Source organism: Haliotis rufescens, unplaced genomic scaffold (genome assembly GCF_023055435.1).
Source record: "Haliotis rufescens isolate VD_foot unplaced genomic scaffold, xgHalRufe1.0.p SCAF_4, whole genome shotgun sequence".
Classification (NCBI taxonomy): Eukaryota; Metazoa; Mollusca; class Gastropoda; order Lepetellida; family Haliotidae; genus Haliotis; species Haliotis rufescens.
The window spans coordinates 61,748,134-61,770,043 of NW_025964112.1; the positions used below are offsets into that span (position 1 = coordinate 61,748,134).

General features: G+C 43.1%; 1 protein-coding gene across 2 annotated transcripts in view; it reads left to right on the top strand.

Annotated features, from left to right (window-relative positions):
* The window catches only part of LOC124116089, a 73,003-nt gene that overhangs the window by 38,831 nt on the left and 12,262 nt on the right, over nucleotides 1-21,910 (top strand). For both annotated transcript variants that reach the window (XM_048382104.1, XM_048382105.1), the window contains 13 exons: nucleotides 1,392-1,481; nucleotides 2,541-2,703; nucleotides 3,130-3,228; nucleotides 7,309-7,480; nucleotides 9,358-9,412; nucleotides 9,817-9,965; nucleotides 11,583-11,722; nucleotides 12,226-12,371; nucleotides 15,427-15,619; nucleotides 16,938-17,090; nucleotides 17,663-17,813; nucleotides 18,648-18,769; nucleotides 21,081-21,253. In XM_048382104.1, coding sequence (XP_048238061.1) covers nucleotides 1,392-1,481; nucleotides 2,541-2,703; nucleotides 3,130-3,228; nucleotides 7,309-7,480; nucleotides 9,358-9,412; nucleotides 9,817-9,965; nucleotides 11,583-11,722; nucleotides 12,226-12,371; nucleotides 15,427-15,619; nucleotides 16,938-17,090; nucleotides 17,663-17,813; nucleotides 18,648-18,769; nucleotides 21,081-21,253 — 1,806 coding nt within the window. The remainder of the gene's footprint in view (nucleotides 1-1,391; nucleotides 1,482-2,540; nucleotides 2,704-3,129; nucleotides 3,229-7,308; nucleotides 7,481-9,357; nucleotides 9,413-9,816; nucleotides 9,966-11,582; nucleotides 11,723-12,225; nucleotides 12,372-15,426; nucleotides 15,620-16,937; nucleotides 17,091-17,662; nucleotides 17,814-18,647; nucleotides 18,770-21,080; nucleotides 21,254-21,910) is intronic.

Sequence of the window (21,910 nt, forward strand, 5' to 3'; positions counted from 1 at the left end):
ATTCCCCGACATTCCGTAGTAATAAAACTAGTCCGCCTCAGTGGGCAAGACTTAATTTTTACATTCATTGGGAAATGAATGCAATAACACATGACCTATTCAGCTAATCAGAATGCAGGAATTTCAACGAACACAAGGAAAATTTAATTATTATGGAATGTTGTAACAACCCTGCATTGGTTGTATGATTCACTCATCTCACAACATCATATTAATCATGTATTGTTTATCAACATAACATGATACAAAACATTACTGCTAATATCCAAGAACTCCTCAAAAAGAAAAATGCATACGTCATATTGATATGGTGATTTGTCATATATGAAAGACGTTTGCACACTTACACTATTTGAAGCATGAATGATGACATTTGGTACCACATTAATGATGACATTCCTGGAATCATCAAAATGCAGCACTGACTAAATGCATTATTTAAGCATAACAATACAGAAAACTGACATGATATGTGAACCACTGGATTGATGCCAGTGCATACAAAACGCTGCACATAGGTCTACAAAAGTGGTGGGCTCTCTGTTGCCCAAACATTGTCTGTTAGCAACAGTTGTCATGTCAAGTCATGCCACGACCAGCAGAAACACAACGGAACAACTTTGTCAATTAAAAGCAGGAGAGTTGCAGTCAGCTAAAGCCAAGGTGTTCAACAGAACACCTATGGGACGAGTTGGGACAAGTTAGATCGACAGCAGTATCCTGAACCACAAACACTGCAACAGCTTTCAGCATAAATGGGGTGTCAGCAAAATATGATACAGTCCAATCTCATTAAAATCAGACCTTAGTTCTCGCTACTGCTAAACAAAGATCTGAAGTCATCCCATTAGGGGTCACGTCAGAACAACCTTTCATCAGACCAATGAGAGCATCGCTTACCAGATCATGAAAGTGACAGTCAGAATGTGATTTCTAATCATACAACTAGCCATTCCAGAATGTTATTTTGGTTAGGTTTCAAATTTGTAATCGAAAATTTGTCAAAATATGTTTCGAAGCGTAGTCGCCAATTTGAAATTAGTGCTGTAAAGCACGAGAAAGCTGCCGTCTGATTGGTCATTCTATTGGTCGATCAAAGTTCGCGCGAGGTCGGTCTGACATGACCCATAATGGGATGTCCTCAGATCTTTGTTTAGCAGTAGCGAGAACCAAGGTCTGATTTTAATGAGATTGGATACAGTCCAAAGTACAATCTCACCGACCCTCCATCCCCACCACCCTTAATTAATTACCAAGCTCTAAGGTGGTTATACGTTTCAATTTTAGGAGTATATTAAACTGTCATGACGTAGTATGAATGAGTATTGAACTTCAGCTCACTCACTCACTCACTCTGTGTGGCTATATGTATACTGTTCCTATGTTTCCAGACAAAAGGGGTACACCGTGTCTGGAGTCGAGTATGGATCGGAGTGTTACTGTGACAACAACTTTAACTGGGGCTTGAAGAAACCTGACAGGTGAACATTACACGGCCAACTTGATTCCAACAATTGTTTATTCTTTTATTATTAGCTTATCTTTCTATGATTGCTCATAAATATGGTGTTAACAACTTTCATGCCAGAACATCTTGCTCGATCCTACATGATCAAGGCCTATCCAATTTTTAAAAAATATGCTGTGTCAAAATGTTGATTATTATATATATATATATATATATATATATATATATATATATATATATATATATATATATATATATATATATAATTATTAACATATACACATACATATATATACACATACATATATATCACTGTGTATGTAACAAAACTTGATTCCAACATCACTGGGATATCCATGTGTACTCACTGCTGAACCGCCCTACCTAGTTGAGATCAAAATGTTTAACGCCGCACTCAGCAATATTCCAGCTATATGACAGAGGTCTGTAAAATAATCAAGTCTGGACCAGACAATCCAATGATTGACATCATGATCATCGATCCATGCAATTTGAATACGATGACATGCATCAAGCAAGTCAGCGAGCCTGACCACCGAATCCCGTTTGTCGCCTCATACGACAAGCATAGTCGCCTTTTACAGCAAGCATGGTTTGCTGAAGACCTATTCTAACCCGGATCTTGACGGGTCAGAGATCAAATAAATGTTGTGTACCTGTTACTGTGCATTTGTATTTTGTTAATAATGATTGTCACACCCTGTGAAGATCCTGCTTAGAATTGGTCTTCAGCAAACCATACATGTCGAAAGAGGCATAGATCAGTGCTCATGATATCAATCACTTGACTGTCTATTCCGGATTCCATTATATACAGACTGCCATCACCAAGCTGAAATATTGCTGAGTGTGGCGTTAAAGAGCTATCAAACAGAAAACACTCATGACATGCAACATGGTGAATATATTAGTAGGAGTTGGGGCATGGCTGAAAGGTATTAACACAAACTGTTTATCTCATCAGCCAATCAAATTGCTGGATTTGTTTCTGTTATAATCCCTGAAGGTGGGAATATCAACTGTGATGCAATCAGTATGCCTGTTTCCATAGCGACTGCGGGATGCCATGTAAAGGTGACTCTCAACAATACTGCGGTGCCTCCTATCGGTTGGCAGTGTATGGCCCCCGACCCTACATCCCCGGCGAGGGTCAGAACGGCGTGGCATCCTCCTGTCAGCCATGGTGCGCCACAGCAGACGCCTTCTCCAGTCAGGTGATTGCAGACATCCTCCATGATCCGAAATAAAACAAATATTTAGCTTGTAGAGCGTGAACCATACACCAATCATGATCAGATACGTATTCACCATCTCGGGTAAACTTGCAGTGTTTTGAAATATTACAAAGGGAACAAAATCTTAAATGTTCCTGGCAATTCAGCAACATGAAAACTGTTCTTATTCAGTGTATTATATCTCAGTCTATATTGATAAGTATCCTGGACCTATTTAGCCACTGTAGATTCATTTGGGAAGGGATGTCACCATTCCTATCTCTCCTTTCTTAGACTGATTTCTATCATTCTTGAGTGTAATTTGATTGGACTGTTAAACTAACCGTCATGCCAAATAAGGCCCAAGAGGAAGTTATGGAGGCACACATTGTACACTGTAGCTGACACATGCTATGTATGTTCCAGCCCAAGTGGGGAGTGTGTGATCTGAGGAGTCTGACGTCCACCTCATGGAATGTCCACTGTGAATGTCCAGCAGGTTTTACTGGCTCAAATTGTGACCAGGTCAGTCACATATCATGTATCTCATGGCTTTATAGGAATGGTAAGGCCAGACCATTTTAAATTCTTGAAAATTCTGTAAGAGTAATAAAAAAATGCTTAAAAAAAGGCTTAAAAAATATTATTTTTGATACCTTTATTCTTGTTTCAATTTCTTTTCAAACATTTGTTTCTTTACATCAAGCCTTAAATCATCACTCACGAAAACATATTTGATCTAACCTGATGTTACACAGTGCTTGATTCTAAAGGTAGAGGCATCACATAAGTATTTTGGTCCTGTCAGATTGCCATATTCATTTCATTTTATGTTCACCTTCTAAAGCTTGTCATTCAAATAGGAGTAGGTGGTTAACGAATTATTATCATTCACTGAGACCAGGTACCCCATTCAGTGGGACCAGGTACCTCATTCACTGAGACCAGGTACCCCATTCACTGGGACCAGGTACCTCATTCAGTGGGACCAGGTACCCCTTTCACTGAGACCAGGTACCCCTTTCACTGAGACAAGGTATCCCTTTCACTGAGACCAGGTACCCCATTCAGTGGGACCAGGTACCCCATTCAGTGGGACCAGGTACCTCATTCACTGAGACCAGGTACCCCATTCACTGAGACCAGGTACCCCATTCAGTGGGACCAGGTACCCCATTCTCTGAGACCAGGTACCTCATTCACTGAGACCAGGTACCCCTTTCACTGAGACCAGGTACCTCATTCTCTGAGACCAGGTACCCCATTCACTGAGACCAGGTACCTCATTCTCTGAGACCAGGTACCTCATTCAGTGGGACCAGGTACCCCTTTCACTGAGACCATGTACGCTCACCATGTACCCCGTTCACTAAGACAACATATTACAACCACTCACTCATGTTTATTTGTGAAACCCAACATAATTCCTGCAAATCCTCTACCTCTATTACATCAGAGCCATAAATCCTGTAATTGGCCTGCAGACACACTATAACTAAATCTTCAGATTTTCAACAGAAGTCCTCTTCACTGTCAACTACATACAACTAGTTGTTCCCCTAATAGCACACGTAGCTCCTCAGCTCTTCTGTGCAAAAAGACGGACAAAACGTCACTTCTTTTCTGTGTGTGCTAGAGTCAACACCTGTTTTTTTGTTTTCGCTCTAGCACTTGGTATAGGTAGTCACACTGTTTAATTAATTTCTTCAGAAATATTATACTATTTGGTTACGATCTGGCTGGATGCGTAAGTATACTGGGGTTGCCACCTCTACCAAGGTCTTTTGATGATGTCCCGGCAGAAACCCTGATGTCTATCCGAATGGCCCAAATGGGACTCATCATGCGATTGCCCGCATGCAGGAGGACATGTTATCTACGCAGGTCTGGACTGCCTCCCAGCTCCTATGGCTTCAGCGTCAACAACTCCTGTCCCAAGTCAGATCAAGGGCTGTCTCCAAGCTTGCCAAGCAGACGGTCATGTCACAGCCAGTCACATCATCGACAATCTTAAACAACAAGCTGGGCATGACGACAGAGAGATTCCAAGTGTCTTCGATCAACCGGGCAGCCAGGCCACATGGATCACGGTTCCCGTCTAAATGAGCATGAGAACGGGCCAGGGTTTCCTCTTTCCAAGAACCACCACAAAAGAAGTACATCCCATCAGGAAAAGAATCCTACCAGGCATCCAAGCCATTGCCAGACTCTTTTCAGAACTCAGACTCCAAAGGCCGCGGATCTGGCCATTGAGGTTTCAAGTCCGGAGGTCGCGGGGATAGAAGATGACTTGTTTCTCCCCCCTCCAAGCATCTCAGATCCTATCGATCCATGGCTTTGTCTACGGATCACGATACACGACTTTCGCCATTCAACATAACACCATCTCAGGGTCCAGTGGGAGGGTGTCGTTTGTCATATGCTGAAAATTGGACGCACATTGCAAACAACCACTGGATTTTAGACGTTATCCATCATGGGTACAAGCTACATTTTCCCAAGCGCCCTCGCCTTCCCGCCCGGTGGGAACAGGTTTCACCTGAAGGGTGCCAAACTGGACGCATCCGACCTTGCCATCAAGGGTCTTATCACCAAATAGGCCATTCAGAGGTTGCGGGATACCAACAAAACTCAGGGGTTCTACTCCCTGGTGTCTTTAGTACCAAAAAAGAACTCCACAGAGATGAGAATGATCATAGATTTCAAAACTCTCAACAAGAAGTACTACTCCCTGGTGTCTTTAGTACCAAAAAAGAACTCCACAGAGATAAGAATGATCATAGATCTCAAAACTCTCAACAAGAAGTACTTGGTCCCGCCTCCAAGATATTAGATGGAATCAGTCGGGAAACTACACTCATCACTCGGAACAGGAGATTGGGTCATCAGCCTCGACCTTCAGGAGGCATATCTTCTTGTGCCAATCCACTGCATGTCATGAAAGTACCTCCGTTTCGGAGTAAACGACTGACGTTACAAATTCCAGGTTCTACCATTCGGCATATCAATAGCCCCTTGGTTATTTACCAGAATAACGGCTCCAGTCATCAACTTCGCCCATTTACCTACCTAGATGATTTCCAGCCGCCAATCAGGAACACACCCAGCTGCGTCAGGATGTGACATTCCTCACCCAATTCATGTCTTATCTCAGGTTCCTTATCCATCCGACCAAGACGGAGATTTGTCCAGTACAAGACATAGTCTACATTGGGGCCAGATTTCCCCTATGCACAGGATATCTTTGTCCCCTGGATGATCAGTTCAACAAGTCCATCGCCATGATCAACGCAGCCCCGAGACCAACCTACCAGATCGATCAAAAGGTGGATGTCTCCCATGGGAACGATGTCCTCTCTACAAAATATAACTCAAAGAGGCTGATTACAATTTTGCCTACGATCTCAGACCCTGTATACACAGGATACCTCTCCACCTATGTCAAGATCTAATCTGGTGGACTCACCAAGATCATGCAATGACAGGGATTCCTCTCACCCTACCAGCTCCCGAACACCACCTGTTCACAGATGCGTCGGATTCAGCTCACATGGATAACCTCCAAGTTCAGGGTTTATGGACCGAGACGGAAACAGCTCTACACATAAACTCCAGACTTGGAAAGATCGCCTCATCAAATCATCCGTCATGAAGGTCATAATGAAGTTGGAAGTGACAGATTGTACAGTCATCCTCATCGCTCCAACTCCAACTCCAACTCCCAGACTACTATCACTCCTGATGGATGAGCCCCTCACTCTTCCACTCCTGCCTCAGCCCAGGTCGAGCCTATTTTACTCCAATCGTCCCAACCTCCATCTCACCGCCTGGAAAGTATCTTGCAGAGAATGCAGGCCTCCGGGTTCCCTCAAGTTGCCTCTACTGCTGTCGCAAGATCATGGAGATCGTCATCCACCCCAACTTTATCACAACAGATGGGACAAATTCGTCCAGTGGAGACACAGATGTGGTCTAACAAATGTCACAGTGGACATTCCCTAGTTGCATACTTCCTTCTACACCTACGACAGGATAATAACTTCTAACATGGAACTATTGAAGGATATAGATCCGCCCTCCATTCTGTTCTCCACCTCGATGGATTGATGATTGGAACACATCCAGTGCTTAACAGACTCAAGCGAGGATATTCACATTTCCCGGTTCTTCCCAAAATGGAATTTATCAGTCGTCCTGTCTGCTCTACTAACTGCTCCATACAAACCTCTTGGAAACACTAAACCTTCTCCAAAATTCCTGTAAAGTAGTATTTTTACTAGCCATGGCTTCTGCAGCTAGAGTTTCTGAACTCCACACTCTCGACTATTTCAGTCTCACTCACGCTCCCAACTGGACCTCCATCATTTGCGGTCCTTACCGGACTTTATAGCCAAGAATCAGTTCACAGCTACTTGTCCATTGGGTCACAGACATTAAACTATTCCCACCTTGGCGCCTCCTTTGTCCTATACGAGCTCTCAAGTTCTATCTGACAGCCACTGATCCACATTGCTGACGTCAAAGACGTCTATTCATCTCGTGCAAGAGCCACTCAGATAATTCCTAGAATTATTCACAATGATAACTATTGTTTGATATTTGCAGGTTTGCACCAACAAAACGTGGGGAATCAACTGCCGCAATCCCTGTAACTGCAACATTACCAACATCATCAACTGCAACAGCAACGATGGACAGTGTAACTGTAAGCCTGGATTCACTGGGCCTCAGTGCAACCAGAGATGTCCCAACGGAACCTTTGGGGACAACTGCCAAGGTAAACTAGAAATGTACCGGTATATTACTTAGTTTACATAGTTACCAATGTAAAACATTAAACATTAGTTGTTTTACATTGATCTCCCCCTGGCATATTATGACGCCTTGTCTTTCTGTCCGTCCATAATCATTTCATGTCCAGAGCACACAACTCGAAAACTGTTCAATATTTTTCAACAACACTTGGCAGATACATCAAACAGATCCTGAAGTGGTGCCTTTTGCTATTTTTTTATTTTTGGCATTTATATTTTTCTCACTTTCCATGGAGACAATTTGTACTTAGTCTGATAAGTGGATAGGTGATTTTGATTCCCGAGCACAACTTGAAAACCGTGAAAGACTTTTCTATCAAGCTTGGTACATATATTAACCAATGGCTGAAGTGGTACCTCTTGCTATTTTGTATTCCCCTGTTTCAATGGACTCAGCTGAAACAGAGGTAGGTGTCATTTCCGGGGCAGAACTGAAAAACTATTCAACATTATAAATCCAAACTTGGTGCATGTATTAATCAGGGGCTGAAATGATGCCTTTTGCCATTTCAGAAATTTCTTTTTTGAAATAAGTTCTGTTTCCATGGCAACAAGTTTGACTTTGACTCTGTTCATAGTGATGTGTTTGTCCAGACCATATCACACTCTAAGACCAGGTTGTCAAATGGTGCCTTTTGCTTCTTAGGAGTGTTAAGAATTTATATTTTTTCCGTTTCCATGGCAACCAGTTTGGTGTGTACCTGAAATACAAAGTTTCAAATCCCAATTGCATGGTATTGTTTTGATAGCTCAATAACTTCTTTTGTACATAGACAGACAGTTTAGATAGAAATTCTCTCATCAAGTTGGACTTGAAGTAACAGTCTGATGATTTGTTTGGGCCTGGGGATTTGTCATCTTCTGATTTTACATAGTTAGTAATGTCGGGTTAATATTTTACTTGATTTACTAATTTCAGGTTAATATATGATTTGTTTTACAAAGTTACTAATGTCAGCTTAATATAATACCTGTTTTACATAATTACCAATGTGAGGGTAATGTATTACTTGATTTACTAATGTCAGGTTAATATATTACTTGTTTTACTAATGTCAGGTTAATAAATTACTTGTTTTATTAATGTCAGGGTAATATATTACTTGTTTTACATAGTTACTAATGTCAGCTAAATATATTACTTGTTTTATGTAGTCACTAACGTCAAGGTAATATATTACTTGATTTACTAATGTCAGGGTAATATATTGCTTGTTTTACATAGTTACCAATGTCAGGGTAATGTATTACTTGTTTTACATAATAACTAATGTCAGAGTAATATATTACTTGTTTTACATAGTTACTAATGTCAGTTTAAAATAGTATTTGTTAACATAGTGACTAATGTCAGGGTAATGTATTACTTGTTTTACATAGTCAATGAACAGTGAACAAAATAATACATTACCCTGACTTTAGTAACTATGTCAAACAAGTAATACGTGACCCTGACATTGGTAACTATGTCAAACAAGTAATACGTGACCCTGACATTGGTAACTATGTCAAACAAGTAATACGTGACCCTGACATTGGCAACTATGTCAAACAAGTAATACATTACCCTGACATTGGTAACTATGTCAAACAAGTAATACATTACCCTGACATAAGTAACTATGTCAAACAAGTAATACGTGACCCTGACATTGGTAACTATGTCAAACAAGTAATACGTGACCCTGACATTGGTAATTATGTCAAACAAGTAATACATTACCCTGACATTGGTAACTATGTCAAACAAGTATTGTGTTTTCCTATTGTTTCAGTATGTCTGCATCTCCAGTCGCAAGTGTGATTAGTTGTATAATGTCTTATTTATTTATGTTTCCAGGAAAGTGCAATTGTCTTGAGACAGCAACATGTGACTCTCGTACAGGAAACTGCATGTATGTAAAACTCTGTTCCAATTTCTTTCTGATCACATAGAAATATGGCAACAGCATGCCAAGAGCTTCTGACCTTCTTAAACAAACAGGGTCATGTAAAATTGAATTTGAATTTGTCATCTGAATCTCCTTTCTTCAAGGCTGCAAAACGAGAAGATTATTTTTTTTAGACCAGATCAATATAGATAAGCCTACCTTAAATTTATGCTATGTTTGATTGAAAATATGTGTTTTTATCTTTGCATAAAAATTATATTTAAAGTTTTGAAAGAAAATTAAGCTCAATTCAATCCTGATAACACATGTCATTTTTTTTAAATTTTCCTCCAGCAGTTATTGACCAATCAAAATATTTTTAGGCCCAAAACATTTCATATATTTGTATTAAGCTCTCTAATATCCAGCTGCAAGGCAGGATGGTCGGGTCCCCGATGTAACATTCCATGCACCCCGGGGCAATATGGCATCAACTGCACTCAAAAGTGTCACTGTTACCATGGCTCGTGTTCTCCGGAAGATGGTACCTGCAACTGTGACCCGGGATATATGCTACGTAGGTACCCATTCCATATATAGTTGTCAGGGGAATGATAGTGGCTGTCACTTTTTGTTATGTTTACTGAATGACATATCTGTGAAGATCCAGGTTAAAATAGGTCTTCAGCAACCAATGCTTGTCGAAAGAGGCGACTAGCAGGATCGGATCAGGCTTGCTTACTTTGTTGAGTCATGTCATCATATCCCAATAGATCGATGCTCATGATGTCAATCACTGGATTGTCTGGTCCAGACTTGATTTTTTATAGAACGCAGTCATGTAGGTGGAATACTGCTGAGAGTGGTGTTAACCAACAAACAAACAAACAAACAAATTGAATGAGAAATTAACATTTTCATCTTGCCATAATTATTCATTTTCCCGAGGCAAGGGAGTTAACTGACTATAAAAGTCCAGTTTCGACCCTTGCCGAATTAGGGGGGAATTCTGCAGTTACATGCTGGCTGAACTAACAAGTCTCTGCATTGTCTAATCAAAATTGTGTAACACACTAGACATCCAATTCATAATCACATAATGGATTTCAAGGTGCAGATTTGGGTCGACTGCAGGATTTACAAAACATCTGTACCGTCAACTGGGTGTTGAATGATATTTTCCAAATCTTTTCATGTTTTTAATCAAGGAGCTCAAATGATTTGATGCGCTCCGTGAAGTAAGACCCATTTTTTTACAATATAGATCTTGATTATCAATGAGATCATCTTGACTAGGCGCTGCCGTTTTGTTTGAAGCATAAGTGTTATGAGAGTTGGAATCCGATTGGTCACTAGGTGGGACATAGAAGGGACATAACTCGTAATAGGCACTGGTGACATTATGATCGAGCTATGAATTTCAGACATACATGTAGTTAGGGAAGGGTGGAAAGTGGACTCTGTTTAGTCAGTTAACGCCCTTGCCTTGGGAAGATGTAATTGTTTGAAATTGAACAATAGTGATTAATCCTATGATGCTTCCACAGACTGTTGATTCTGGAATTCTGGAGAGAGTAGGACCTGATTATCATCAGACTGGTCAAATTGTTACTTGTAATTGCTTGAACATGTTCTTGGGATCATGGGTAGCCCAGTGGTCTAAGGTGCAGAGTTGCCTCGCTTAGTTGCCAGGATTGGCTGGTCAATTGAGAGTTTGAATCCCAGATAAAAAACAACCACAACTTTTGCTCCGCCAGTACCATATTCTGCTTGTTTATTTTACAAAAATGGTAAACATCTAAGAAGTGGACAACTCCTACATTAAGCTGACATGATGTAACTGAAGAGCTGTTCAAAGTTAAAGTGACCATGAAGATGCGGGGTAGAATAGGTCTTCAGAAACCCATGCTTGCCGTAATAAGCGACTATGCATTTTGTAAGAGGCGACTAACAGGATCGGGTGGTCAGGCACGCTGACTTGGTTGATGCATGTCATTGTATCTCAATTGCGTGGATTGATGCTCATGAAGTCAATCACTGGATTGTGTGGTCCAGACTTGATTATTTACAGACCGCCGTCATATAGCTGGAATATTGCTGAGTGTGGTGTTAAACAACAAACAAACAAACAAATCAAAGTTAAACCATTTCACCAAAGTGATACATGATCTCATGTTTCATTGTCTGCGTGCAGCTTTCTGTGCAGAGACGTGTGATCCGGGAACGTACGGTCCGAGCTGTCTGTTCTTCTGTGATTGTAACTACCAGGATTGCAACTACCAGACCGGAGTGTGCCAGTGTGGACCGGGTCTCATTGGTGACAAGTGCCAGAAGGTAGGCATGACGTCCGAGACGTACCGGTAACCATGCTTTCCTTAGCAGAATGACACCTTCTTCACCCAAGTTGTGAACATCACTTTGAGCTTATTCCCGCTTAAAGTACAGCTGTGATGTCACGCTACTGTTTCAGCTGTAGATTATCTGTTATGAATTGACAGTTGACTGACCTTCTTTCTGCAATGAACATTTTAAACTCCTGCATTAATCCTAAGCATTTGCGTTATGAATGTACTGGCTCCAATGATCAGAATGCATGTGCAGTACGAATATACGGACTAGTTCAAATCCAGAGGGGGGGAGGGGGATAGGTTGGTCCAGGGGACCCGGACTTCCCCCTTTTGAAAACCAAATGTAGTATGTTGAAGGCAGTAAAATTGACTGAGATGAGAGAGGTTAAATATTTGGCCCCCCCCTTTTAAAACTAATGGATCCGCCCTGGCCTAGGAGCCATGCTGTAATGTGTCTGGAGTTAACCACCATGTGTGTTTGTGTTTCAGAATTGTCCCCACGGCAAGTATGGCCAGAGTTGTGCCAAGACCTGCTCCTGTCAGCAGAACGCTGGCTGTGATGGCTCCACGGGGCTCTGTCAGTGTCCTCCAGGCTATGTAGGTTCTGACTGTGGCACCAAGTGTACTCAGTGGAAGTAAGTCGTCAAACCTGGACCCTTTACACTTCATGGGTACAGTGAGGCCAGAGTGGGGTGTTATCAGCTTTAACACAGTTCCATTAATGTCATGGAACACCAAGAACATTGTGCCTATTTGAGAAAATGCTTTCCCCATCAGGCCGCCCAATCACCCCTTGTACCCACTATGTGTAACCATCCCTTGTACCCACTATGTGTAACCCCCCCTTGTACCCACTATGTGTAACCCCCCCTTGTACCCACTATGTGTAACCCCCCCTTGTACCCACTATGTGTAACCCCCCCTTGTACCCACTATGTGTAACCATCCCTTGTACCCACTATGTGTAACCACCCCTTGTACCCACTATGTGTAACCACCCCTTGTACCCACTATGTGTAACCACCCCTTGTACCCACTATGTGTAACCCCCCCTTGTACCCACTATGTGTAACCATCCCTTGTACCCACTATGTGTAACCCCCCCTTGTACCCACTATGTGTAACCCCCCCTTGTACCCACTATGTGTAACCATCCCTTGCACCCACTATGTGTAACCACCCCTTGTACCCACTATGTGTAACCACCCCTTGTACCCACTATGTGTAACCCCCCCTTGTACCCACTATGTGTAACCACCCCTTGTACCCACTATGTGTAACCACTCCTTGTACCCACTATGTGTAACCACCCCTTGTACCCACTATGTGTAACCCCCCCCTTGTACCCACTATGTGTAACCACCCCTTGTACCCACTATGTGTAACCCCCCCTTGTACCCACTATGTGTAACCCCCCCTTGTACCCACTATGTGTAACCATCCCTTGTACCCACTATGTGTAACCATCCCTTGTACCCACTATGTGTAACCACCCCTTGTACCCACTATGTGTAACCACCCCTTGTACCCACTATGTGTAACCATCCCTTGTACCCACTATGTGTAACCATCCCTTGTACCCACTATGTGTAACCACCCCTTGTACCCACTATGTGTAACCACCCCTTGTACCCACTATGTGTAACCCTTGTACCCACTATGTGTAACCACCCCTTGTACCCACTATGTGTAACCACTCCTTGTACCCACTATGTGTAACCCCCCCTTGTACCCACTATGTGTAACCACCCCTTGTACCCACTATGTGTAACCCCCCCTTGTACCCACTATGTGTAACCCTTGTACCCACTATGTGTAACCCCCCCTTGTACCCACTATGTGTAACCCCCCCTTGTACCCACTATGTGTAACCACCCCTTGTACCCACTATGTGTAACCACCCCTTGTACCCACTATGTGTAACCCCCCCTTGTACCCACTATGTGTAACCCCCCCTTGTACCCACTATGTGTAACCACCCCTTGTACCCACTTTGTGTAACCACCCCTTGTACCCACTATGTGTAACCACTCCTTGTACCCACTATGTGTAACCCCCCCTTGTACCCACTATGTGTAACCACCCCTTGTACCCACTATGTGTAACCCCCCCTTGTACCCACTATGTGTAACCCTTGTACCCACTATGTGTAACCCCCCCTTGTACCCACTATGTGTAACCCCCCCTTGTACCCACTATGTGTAACCACCTCTTGTACCCACTATGTGTAACCCCCCCTTGTACCCACTATGTGTAACCCCCCCTTGTACCCACTATGTGTAACCCCCCCTTGTACCCACTATGTGTAACCCTTGTACCCACTATGTGTAACCCCCCCTTGTACCCACTATGTGTAACCATCCCTTGTACCCACTATGTGTAACCCCCCCTTGTACCCACTATGTGTAACCCTTGTACCCACTATGTATAACCATCCCTTGTACCCACTATGTGTAACCATCCCTTGTACCCACTATGTGTAACCCCCCCTTGTACCCACTATGTGTAACCCTTGTACCCACTATGTGTAACCACCCCTTGTACCCACTATGTATAACCACCCCTTGTACCCACTATGTGTAACCACCCCTTGTACCCACTATGTGTAACCACCCCTTGTACCCACTATGTGTAACCACCCCTTGTACCCACTATGTGTAACCCCCCCTTGTACCCACTATGTGTAACCACCCCTTGTACCCACTATGTGTAACCACCCCTTGTACCCACAATGTGTAACCACCCCTTGTACCCACTATGTGTAACCACCCCTTGTACCCACTATGTGTAACCACCCCTTGTACCCACTATGTGTAACCACCCCTTGTACCCACTATGTGTAACCACCCCTTGTACCCACTATGTGTAACCAACCCTTGTACCCACTTTGTGTACCCCTTGTACCCACAATGTGTAACCACCCCTTGTACCCACTATGTGTAACCAACCCTTGTACCCACAATGTGTAACCAACCCTTGTACCCACTTTGTGTAACCACCCCTTGTACCCACTATGTGTAACCACCCCTTGTACCCACAATGTGTAACCAACCCTTGTACCCACTTTGTGTAACCACCCCTTGTACCCACAATGTGTAACCACCCCTTGTTTGCCAGAAACCACTCCAGTAGCTGTTTTGCATTAATAACAAAAGTATCAGTTGAGCACACTGACCAGTCCACCTGGACAAGCTATTCCACCACCCCTTGTTTGGCAGAGTGAGTGAGTGAGCTTGTATGGTTTTATGCCGCTTTTAGCAATATTCCAGCAATATCACAGTGGGGGACACCAGAAATGGGCTTCACACATTGTACCCATGTCGAGAATCGAACCCAGGTCTTTGTCGTGACGGGTGAACGCTTTAACCACTAGGCCAACGGACCACCCCCTTTGTTTGGCAGAAACTACCCCAGTGGCTGTGATTACAATAATAGCATGAGCACACCGACCACAAAGTCCATCTGGGCAGAGCAACTCTCATCTGATAGCACAATGCATAATTCATTCAAAACAATATTTAATAAAGCTTGACTTTAGCTTCTACTTGTTGAAGCTAGTCATGTCGTTCAGTACTCATTGCACAACTTGGTATCATGTCAAGGTTTATGTGAAATGCAACAGCTATGAGTTTATGATCACACAAGTTCCTCTTCTGAGCCACCAGCATAGTATACGTTTTTGTTTTTCAGATATGGGCAGGACTGCCTTCAGACCTGTTCATGTGTTCAAGCCAACACCGCTTCCTGTGACTTTGATTTGGGTAGATGTCACTGCAAGCCAGGTTTCAGGGGACGTAACTGCAGCTTGCCATGTTCCAGTGGGTACTACGGTCCTGGCTGCAAGCAGACGTGCGCCTGTTCGGGAGGATCTCCGTGTGACCCAGTTCGTAATACATTGCAACCTCAACACTTTTCCCAATATGAGCAGTTGAGATTAATTTGAAAGTCATACACTGATTGGGTCCTTCATCTGGTATGTCAGCATTTGAATTGCCTGGAATTGCGATTAGGCCTTGACCTTAGCCTCAGAGACCTTGACCTTTGGGGCCAACCATTTCATGTTCTTGGGCCCGGAATTATTAAGTAAAAAGGAATTTTTCTAGGAATTCGTGAATCGTTTTGGTTTATGGCTTTAAGCTCTGTCTCACATGTATTTGACTTGTATCACAACTCAACCTTGGGTCCAACTATTTATTACAAGCCAAACAACAGAAGAATACAATACAAAATACATGTAACCTCTCATGGGTTATGAAAAGGCAAAAGATATGACATATAGCTATGCTGCATAGTCATGTTCTTTGTTTTCTGACCACCTCCATGGTCTAGTCGACAGTGCATCTATCAGAAGACCAGAAGGTCATTGTTGGATGCCTGTCTTCCCACAGATGACATCCTTACCTTGTCAGCTTGCTGACAGGGTTAACCTCTTTGGTCATGTGGACAGGGCGTCCGACTTCGGATCAGAAGGTCCGTGGTTCGAATCCCATCATGGGACTCGAAAATTTTATGGCCGCTACATTTGGTAGCAGAGCTACACCAAAAAAACATTTATTTGTTACCCGGCCTGGAGCTCGGCATGAAGGAGACAAAACAAGGACTGGTTGACTCAGCACACACGTCTGAGGAGGGTATCCATGTTAAACTGTGGCAGGCTATGTTAGTGAGCTAGCACTGTTAAACCAGCATTTGGCTGGACTAGTACATGCATACATGTCGCTATATAAGTGCAATAATCTTAGTCGTGGAGAGTACTTGGAATGAGTGAGCTTGACTCCTGAGAGATTCTAGGGCTTCGGTCCTGTCCCACACTGAACACATGTTGTGTCACCTTGAAAAATGTCTTTCTTTGCAATATGCCTCTGTTCACTCAACAGTGAATGGGTACCCGGTAGGATGAGATGGTAATGTGATTTAGAATCTTCTTGCTCCTCATGGGCACTTGGGCTGTATACTCCCCAGGGAGTTGAGGAGGAACATCGAGTCCACACTGATCCATTGACCGGGGTAAATAATGGGTCTTCAATGGATGGACAACAGCACATTACAAATATCCATTCATTATTATTATCTTCATAACATCTGACTATTGTTGTGTATTGGTAAATTTTATCCCCTTTATTCTCAGTTGATGTATTGTTCGGTCGCTTGTCTGCCTGTTATTGTATGAATCATTGAGAGCCTGTGTGCCCTGTTCTCAGGTCAGTGGCCAGTGTCAGTGTATCCCAGGGCTCATCGGCGCCACATGTAACCAGGCTTGTCCAGCAGGGAAATACGGAGCTGGATGTAAACTGACCTGCCCAACATGTTCAGCAGGTGTGTGCAGCAAGGCAGATGGCACCTGTATCTGCCAGGTAAGGTTTGTTTGTTTGTTTGTTTGTTTGTTTGTTTGTTTGTTTGTTGTTTAATGCCGTACTCAGCAATATTCCAGCTATAAAACCGCGGTCTATAAATAATCGAGTCTAGACCAGACAATCCAGTGATTGATGTCATGAGCATTGATCCACGCAATTGAGATACGGTGACATGCATCAACCAAGTCAGAAAGCCTGACCAACCTATCCCGTTAATCGCCTCTTACAACAAACAATGTCCCCTTTTGTGGCAAGCATGGGTTGCTGATGACCTATTCTACCCTGGATCTTCATGGATCTCAGGTAAGGGGGCATATAATGTACTGAGATTTTCCTTTCAGCTTTAACCTTACTATTAGGAAGTACACATAGATTTGATCTCTACTATGTCTTTGCCTTAACTTGAGAATCCCTTGAAATTATCTTATTTCATCTTGCTTCACATACACTTATGTTTGACTCTTGATACCCAAAACAAGTCAGTTCAGAAGCTAAACATGCAGCACCACTACTGTACTTGTAAAACTATGATCACTTGAATCACTTCAGTCAGGATGTTCTCCTTGCTTCAGAGTGGCACCTGCACTTGTCCGAAGGGCTTCTGGAAGCCACAGTGCAGTAGTCCTTGTAACTGTGTCCATGGAGGATGTGACTCTCAGACTGGAGCATGTGTGTGTGATGCCGGGTGGACAGGCACCATGTGCCAGACCCAGTGTACCCAGGGTGGGTACCCAGTATAGTAGTATATACTTAGGGTGTGTATCCAGTATAGTAATATATACCCAGGGTGTGTACCCAGTATAGTAATATATACCCAAGGTTTGTACCCAGTATAGTAGTATATACCCAGGGTGTGTACCCAGTATAGTAGTATATACCCAGGGTGGGTACCCAGTATAGTAGTATATACCCAGGGTGGGTACCCAGTATAGTAATGTATACCCAGGGTGTGTACCCAGTATAGTAATATATACCCAGGGTTTGTACCCATTATCGTGATATATACCCAAGGTGTGTACCCAGTATAGTAATATATACTCAGGGTGTGTACCCAGTATAGTAAGATATACCCAGGGTGTGTACCCAGTATAGTAATATATACCCAGGGTGGGTAGCAAGTACCCAGAATGCACCTAGGGTAGGTCACTGTAGAATGCACCTGGGGTAGGTCACTGTAGAATGCACCTAGGGTAGGTCACTGTAGAATGCACCTGGGGTAGGTCACTGTAGAATGCACCTGGGGTAGGTCACTGTAGAATGCACCTGGGGTAGGTCACTGTAGAATGCACCTAGGGTAGGTCACTGTAGAATGCACCTGGGGTAGGTCACTGTAGAATGCACCTAGGGTAGGTCACTGTAGAATGCACCTGGGGTAGGTCACTGTAGAATGCACCTAGGGTAGGTCACTGTAGAATGCACCTGGGGTAGGTCACTGTAGAATGCACCTAGGGTAGGTCACTGTAGAATGCACCTGGGGTAGGTCACTGTAGAATGCACCTCGGGTATATATACAGGTAGGTATATCGTCTTATGAAAGGTGTTGCTGTCTTTATACAGGGACATATGGAGCGAACTGCGGGAGTCCATGTAAATGTGTCAACTCTATGTGTGATCCAACAGATGGCTCATGCAGCTGCTCAGATGGATTCACAGGACCAACATGTGCCATGTCCTGTGCGGTGAGTGATCTTCATGAAGGGTAACCCACAGTGCTTAGACCTTTGACAATGCAGTGTTAAAAGTAAGTAACAACAGCCACATCCGGGTACCTTGTGTTGTCATGTAAAAAATGTATTGTTATTTTTAGAGAAAAAAGGCATCATGTCAGTTCTATGTTTCCAGAAAGCAGTGGGGAAAAATGGCCTTTTGTCAGTTCTATGTTTCCAGAAAGCAGTGGGGAAACCAAGGCCTCATGTCAGTTCTATGTTTCCAGAAAGCCATGGGGAAAAAAGGCCTCATCTTAGTTCTATGTTTCCAGAAAGCCATGGGGAAAAAAGGCCTCATGTTAGTTCTATGTTTCCAGAAAGCCATGGGGAAAAAAGGCCTCATCTTAGTTCTATGTTTCCAGAAAGCCATGGGGAAAAAAGGCCTCATGTTAGTTCTATGTTTCCAGAAAGCCATGGGGAAACCAAGGCCTCATGTTAGTTCTATGTTTCCAGAAAGCAGTGGGGAAACAAAGGCCTCATCTTAGTTCTATGTTTCCAGAAAGCCATGGGGAAAAAAGGCCTCATGTCAGTTCTATGTTTCCAGAAAGTAGTGGGGAAACAAAGGCCTCATCTTAGTTCTATGTTTCCAGAAAGCTACGGGGAAACCAAGGCCTCATGTTAATTCTATGTTTCCAGAAAGCAGTGGGGAAACAAAGGCCTCATCTTAGTTCTATGTTTCCAGAAAGCAGTGGGGAAACAAAGGCCTCATCTTAGTTCTATGTTTCCAGAAAGCTACGGGGAAACCAAGGCCTCATGTCAGTTCTATGTTTCCAGAAAGCAGTGGGGAAACAAAGGCCTCATCTTAGTTCTATGTTTCCAGAAAGCCATGGGGAAACCAAGGCCTCATGTTAGTTCTATGTTTCCAGAAAGCAGTGGGGAAACAAAGGCCTCATCTTAGTTCTATGTTTCCAGAAAGCCATGGGGAAAAAAGGCCTCATCTTAGTTCTATGTTTCCAGAAAGCAGTGGGGAAACAAAGGCCTCATCTTAGTTCTATGTTTCCAGAAAGCCATGGGGAAACCAAGGCCTCATGTTAGTTCTATGTTTCCAGAAAGCAGTGGGGAAACAAAGGCCTCATCTTAGTTCTATGTTTCCAGAAAGCCATGGGGAAAAAAGGCCTCATGTCAGTTCTATGTTTCCAGAAAGCCATGGGGAAACCAAGGCCTCATGTTATTTCTATGTTTCCAGAAAGCCATGGGGAAACAAAGGCCTCATCTTAGTTCTATGTTTCCAGAAAGCCATGGGGAAAAAAGGCCTCATGTCAGTTCTATGTTTCCAGAAAGCAGTGGGGAAACAAAGGCCTCATCTTAGTTCTATGTTTCCAGAAAGCCATGGGGAAACCAAGGCCTCATGTTAGTTCTATGTTTCCAGAAAGCAGTGGGGAAACAAAGGCCTCATCTTAGTTCTATGTTTCCAGAAAGCAGTGGGGAAACAAAGGCCTCATCTTAGTTCTATGTTTCCAGAAAGCTACGGGGAAACCAAGGCCTCATGTCAGTTCTATGTTTCCAGAAAGCAGTGGGGAAACAAAGGCCTCATCTTAGTTCTATGTTTCCAGAAAGCCATGGGGAAACCAAGGCCTCATGTTAGTTCTATGTTTCCAGAAAGCAGTGGGGAAACAAAGGCCTCATCTTAGTTCTATGTTTCCAGAAAGCCATGGGGAAAAAAGGCCTCATGTTAGTTCTATGTTTCCAGAAAGCAGTGGGGAAACAAAGGCCTCATCTTAGTTCTATGTTTCCAGAAAGCCATGGGGAAACCAAGGCCTCATGTTAGTTCTATGTTTCCAGAAAGCAGTGGGGAAACAAAGGCCTCATCTTAGTTCTATGTTTCCAGAAAGCCATGGGGAAACCAAGGCCTCATGTTAGTTCTATGTTTCCAGAAAGCAGTGGGGAAACAAAGGCCTCATCTTAGTTCTATGTTTCCAGAAAGCTACGGAGAAACAAAGGCCTCATCTTAGTTCTATGTTTCCAGAAAGCCATGGGGAAAAAAGGCCTCATGTTAGTTCTATGTTTCCAGAAAGCCATGGGGAAAAAAGGCCTCATCTAAGTTCTATGCTTCCAGAAAGCCATGGGGAAAAAAGGCCTCATCTTAGTTCTATGTTTCCAGAAAGTAGTGGGGAAAAAAGGCCTCATGTTGGTTCTATGTTTCCAGAAAGCTACGGGGAAACCAAGGCCTCATGTTAGTTCTATGTTTCCAGAAAGTAGTGGGGAAAAAAGGCCTCATGTTGGTTCTATGTTTCCAGAAAGCTACAGGGAAACCCAAGGCCTCATGTCAGTTCTATGTTTCTAGAATGGTACCTTCGGACCCAACTGCCAGCTGCCCTGCCCATCCTGTGGGTCGCGGTCGTATGGCTGTGATCCTGTGACTGGCATCTGCCAGTGTTCCACAGGCTATGCTGGATTGTCATGTGACCAGCCATGTCCACAGGGGAAGTATGGTGACCAGTGTAGTAAAACATGCAAGTAGGTATACAGGATATTGCCATGTCATATTGGGTAGTTATTGGTACTTCCTTGCGGCATTACATCAGGTCCAAAGATAACGATTGTTTGAGCATCAACATGTGAATGTGAGAAGACATTGTCTATATTAGTTGAAAAAAGACCACATTTTCGGTTGACAAGGACAGTGAGTGAGTGAGTGAGTGAGTGAGTGAGTGAGTGAGTGAGAGTTCTTACACTGTTTTTAGCACTATTCAAGCATTATCACAGTGGGGTTCACACCTTGTAACCATGTGGGGAATTGAACCGGGGCCTTTGGCATTTTGAGGGAATGCTTTGACCACTAGGCTACCCCACTTCTCCTAACCAGGACAGAGATCCTAATGATTTACGTTAACTCTCAGCTTCTCAAAACTGGGATTAAACTTTTGGAGGCTAATAGGATTAAAATTTCAAATTGAAAAGAAAATGATGCTATGATATTAAAGGTAGTAAGGTTTTGAATTCTCTAAAATTTCCAAATTTAAGAAAGCAATGTTAAAGAATCTCCTTGCAGGCACAAAGATCTGAACATATGTGTAGGTAATTGCCATTAGAAACTTCTTTAACAGACTTCTTTAATCAACTTCTTTAATAGCTGCCATTGTATCAACTGCCATTTTGGCAAAAGTAAGTTTT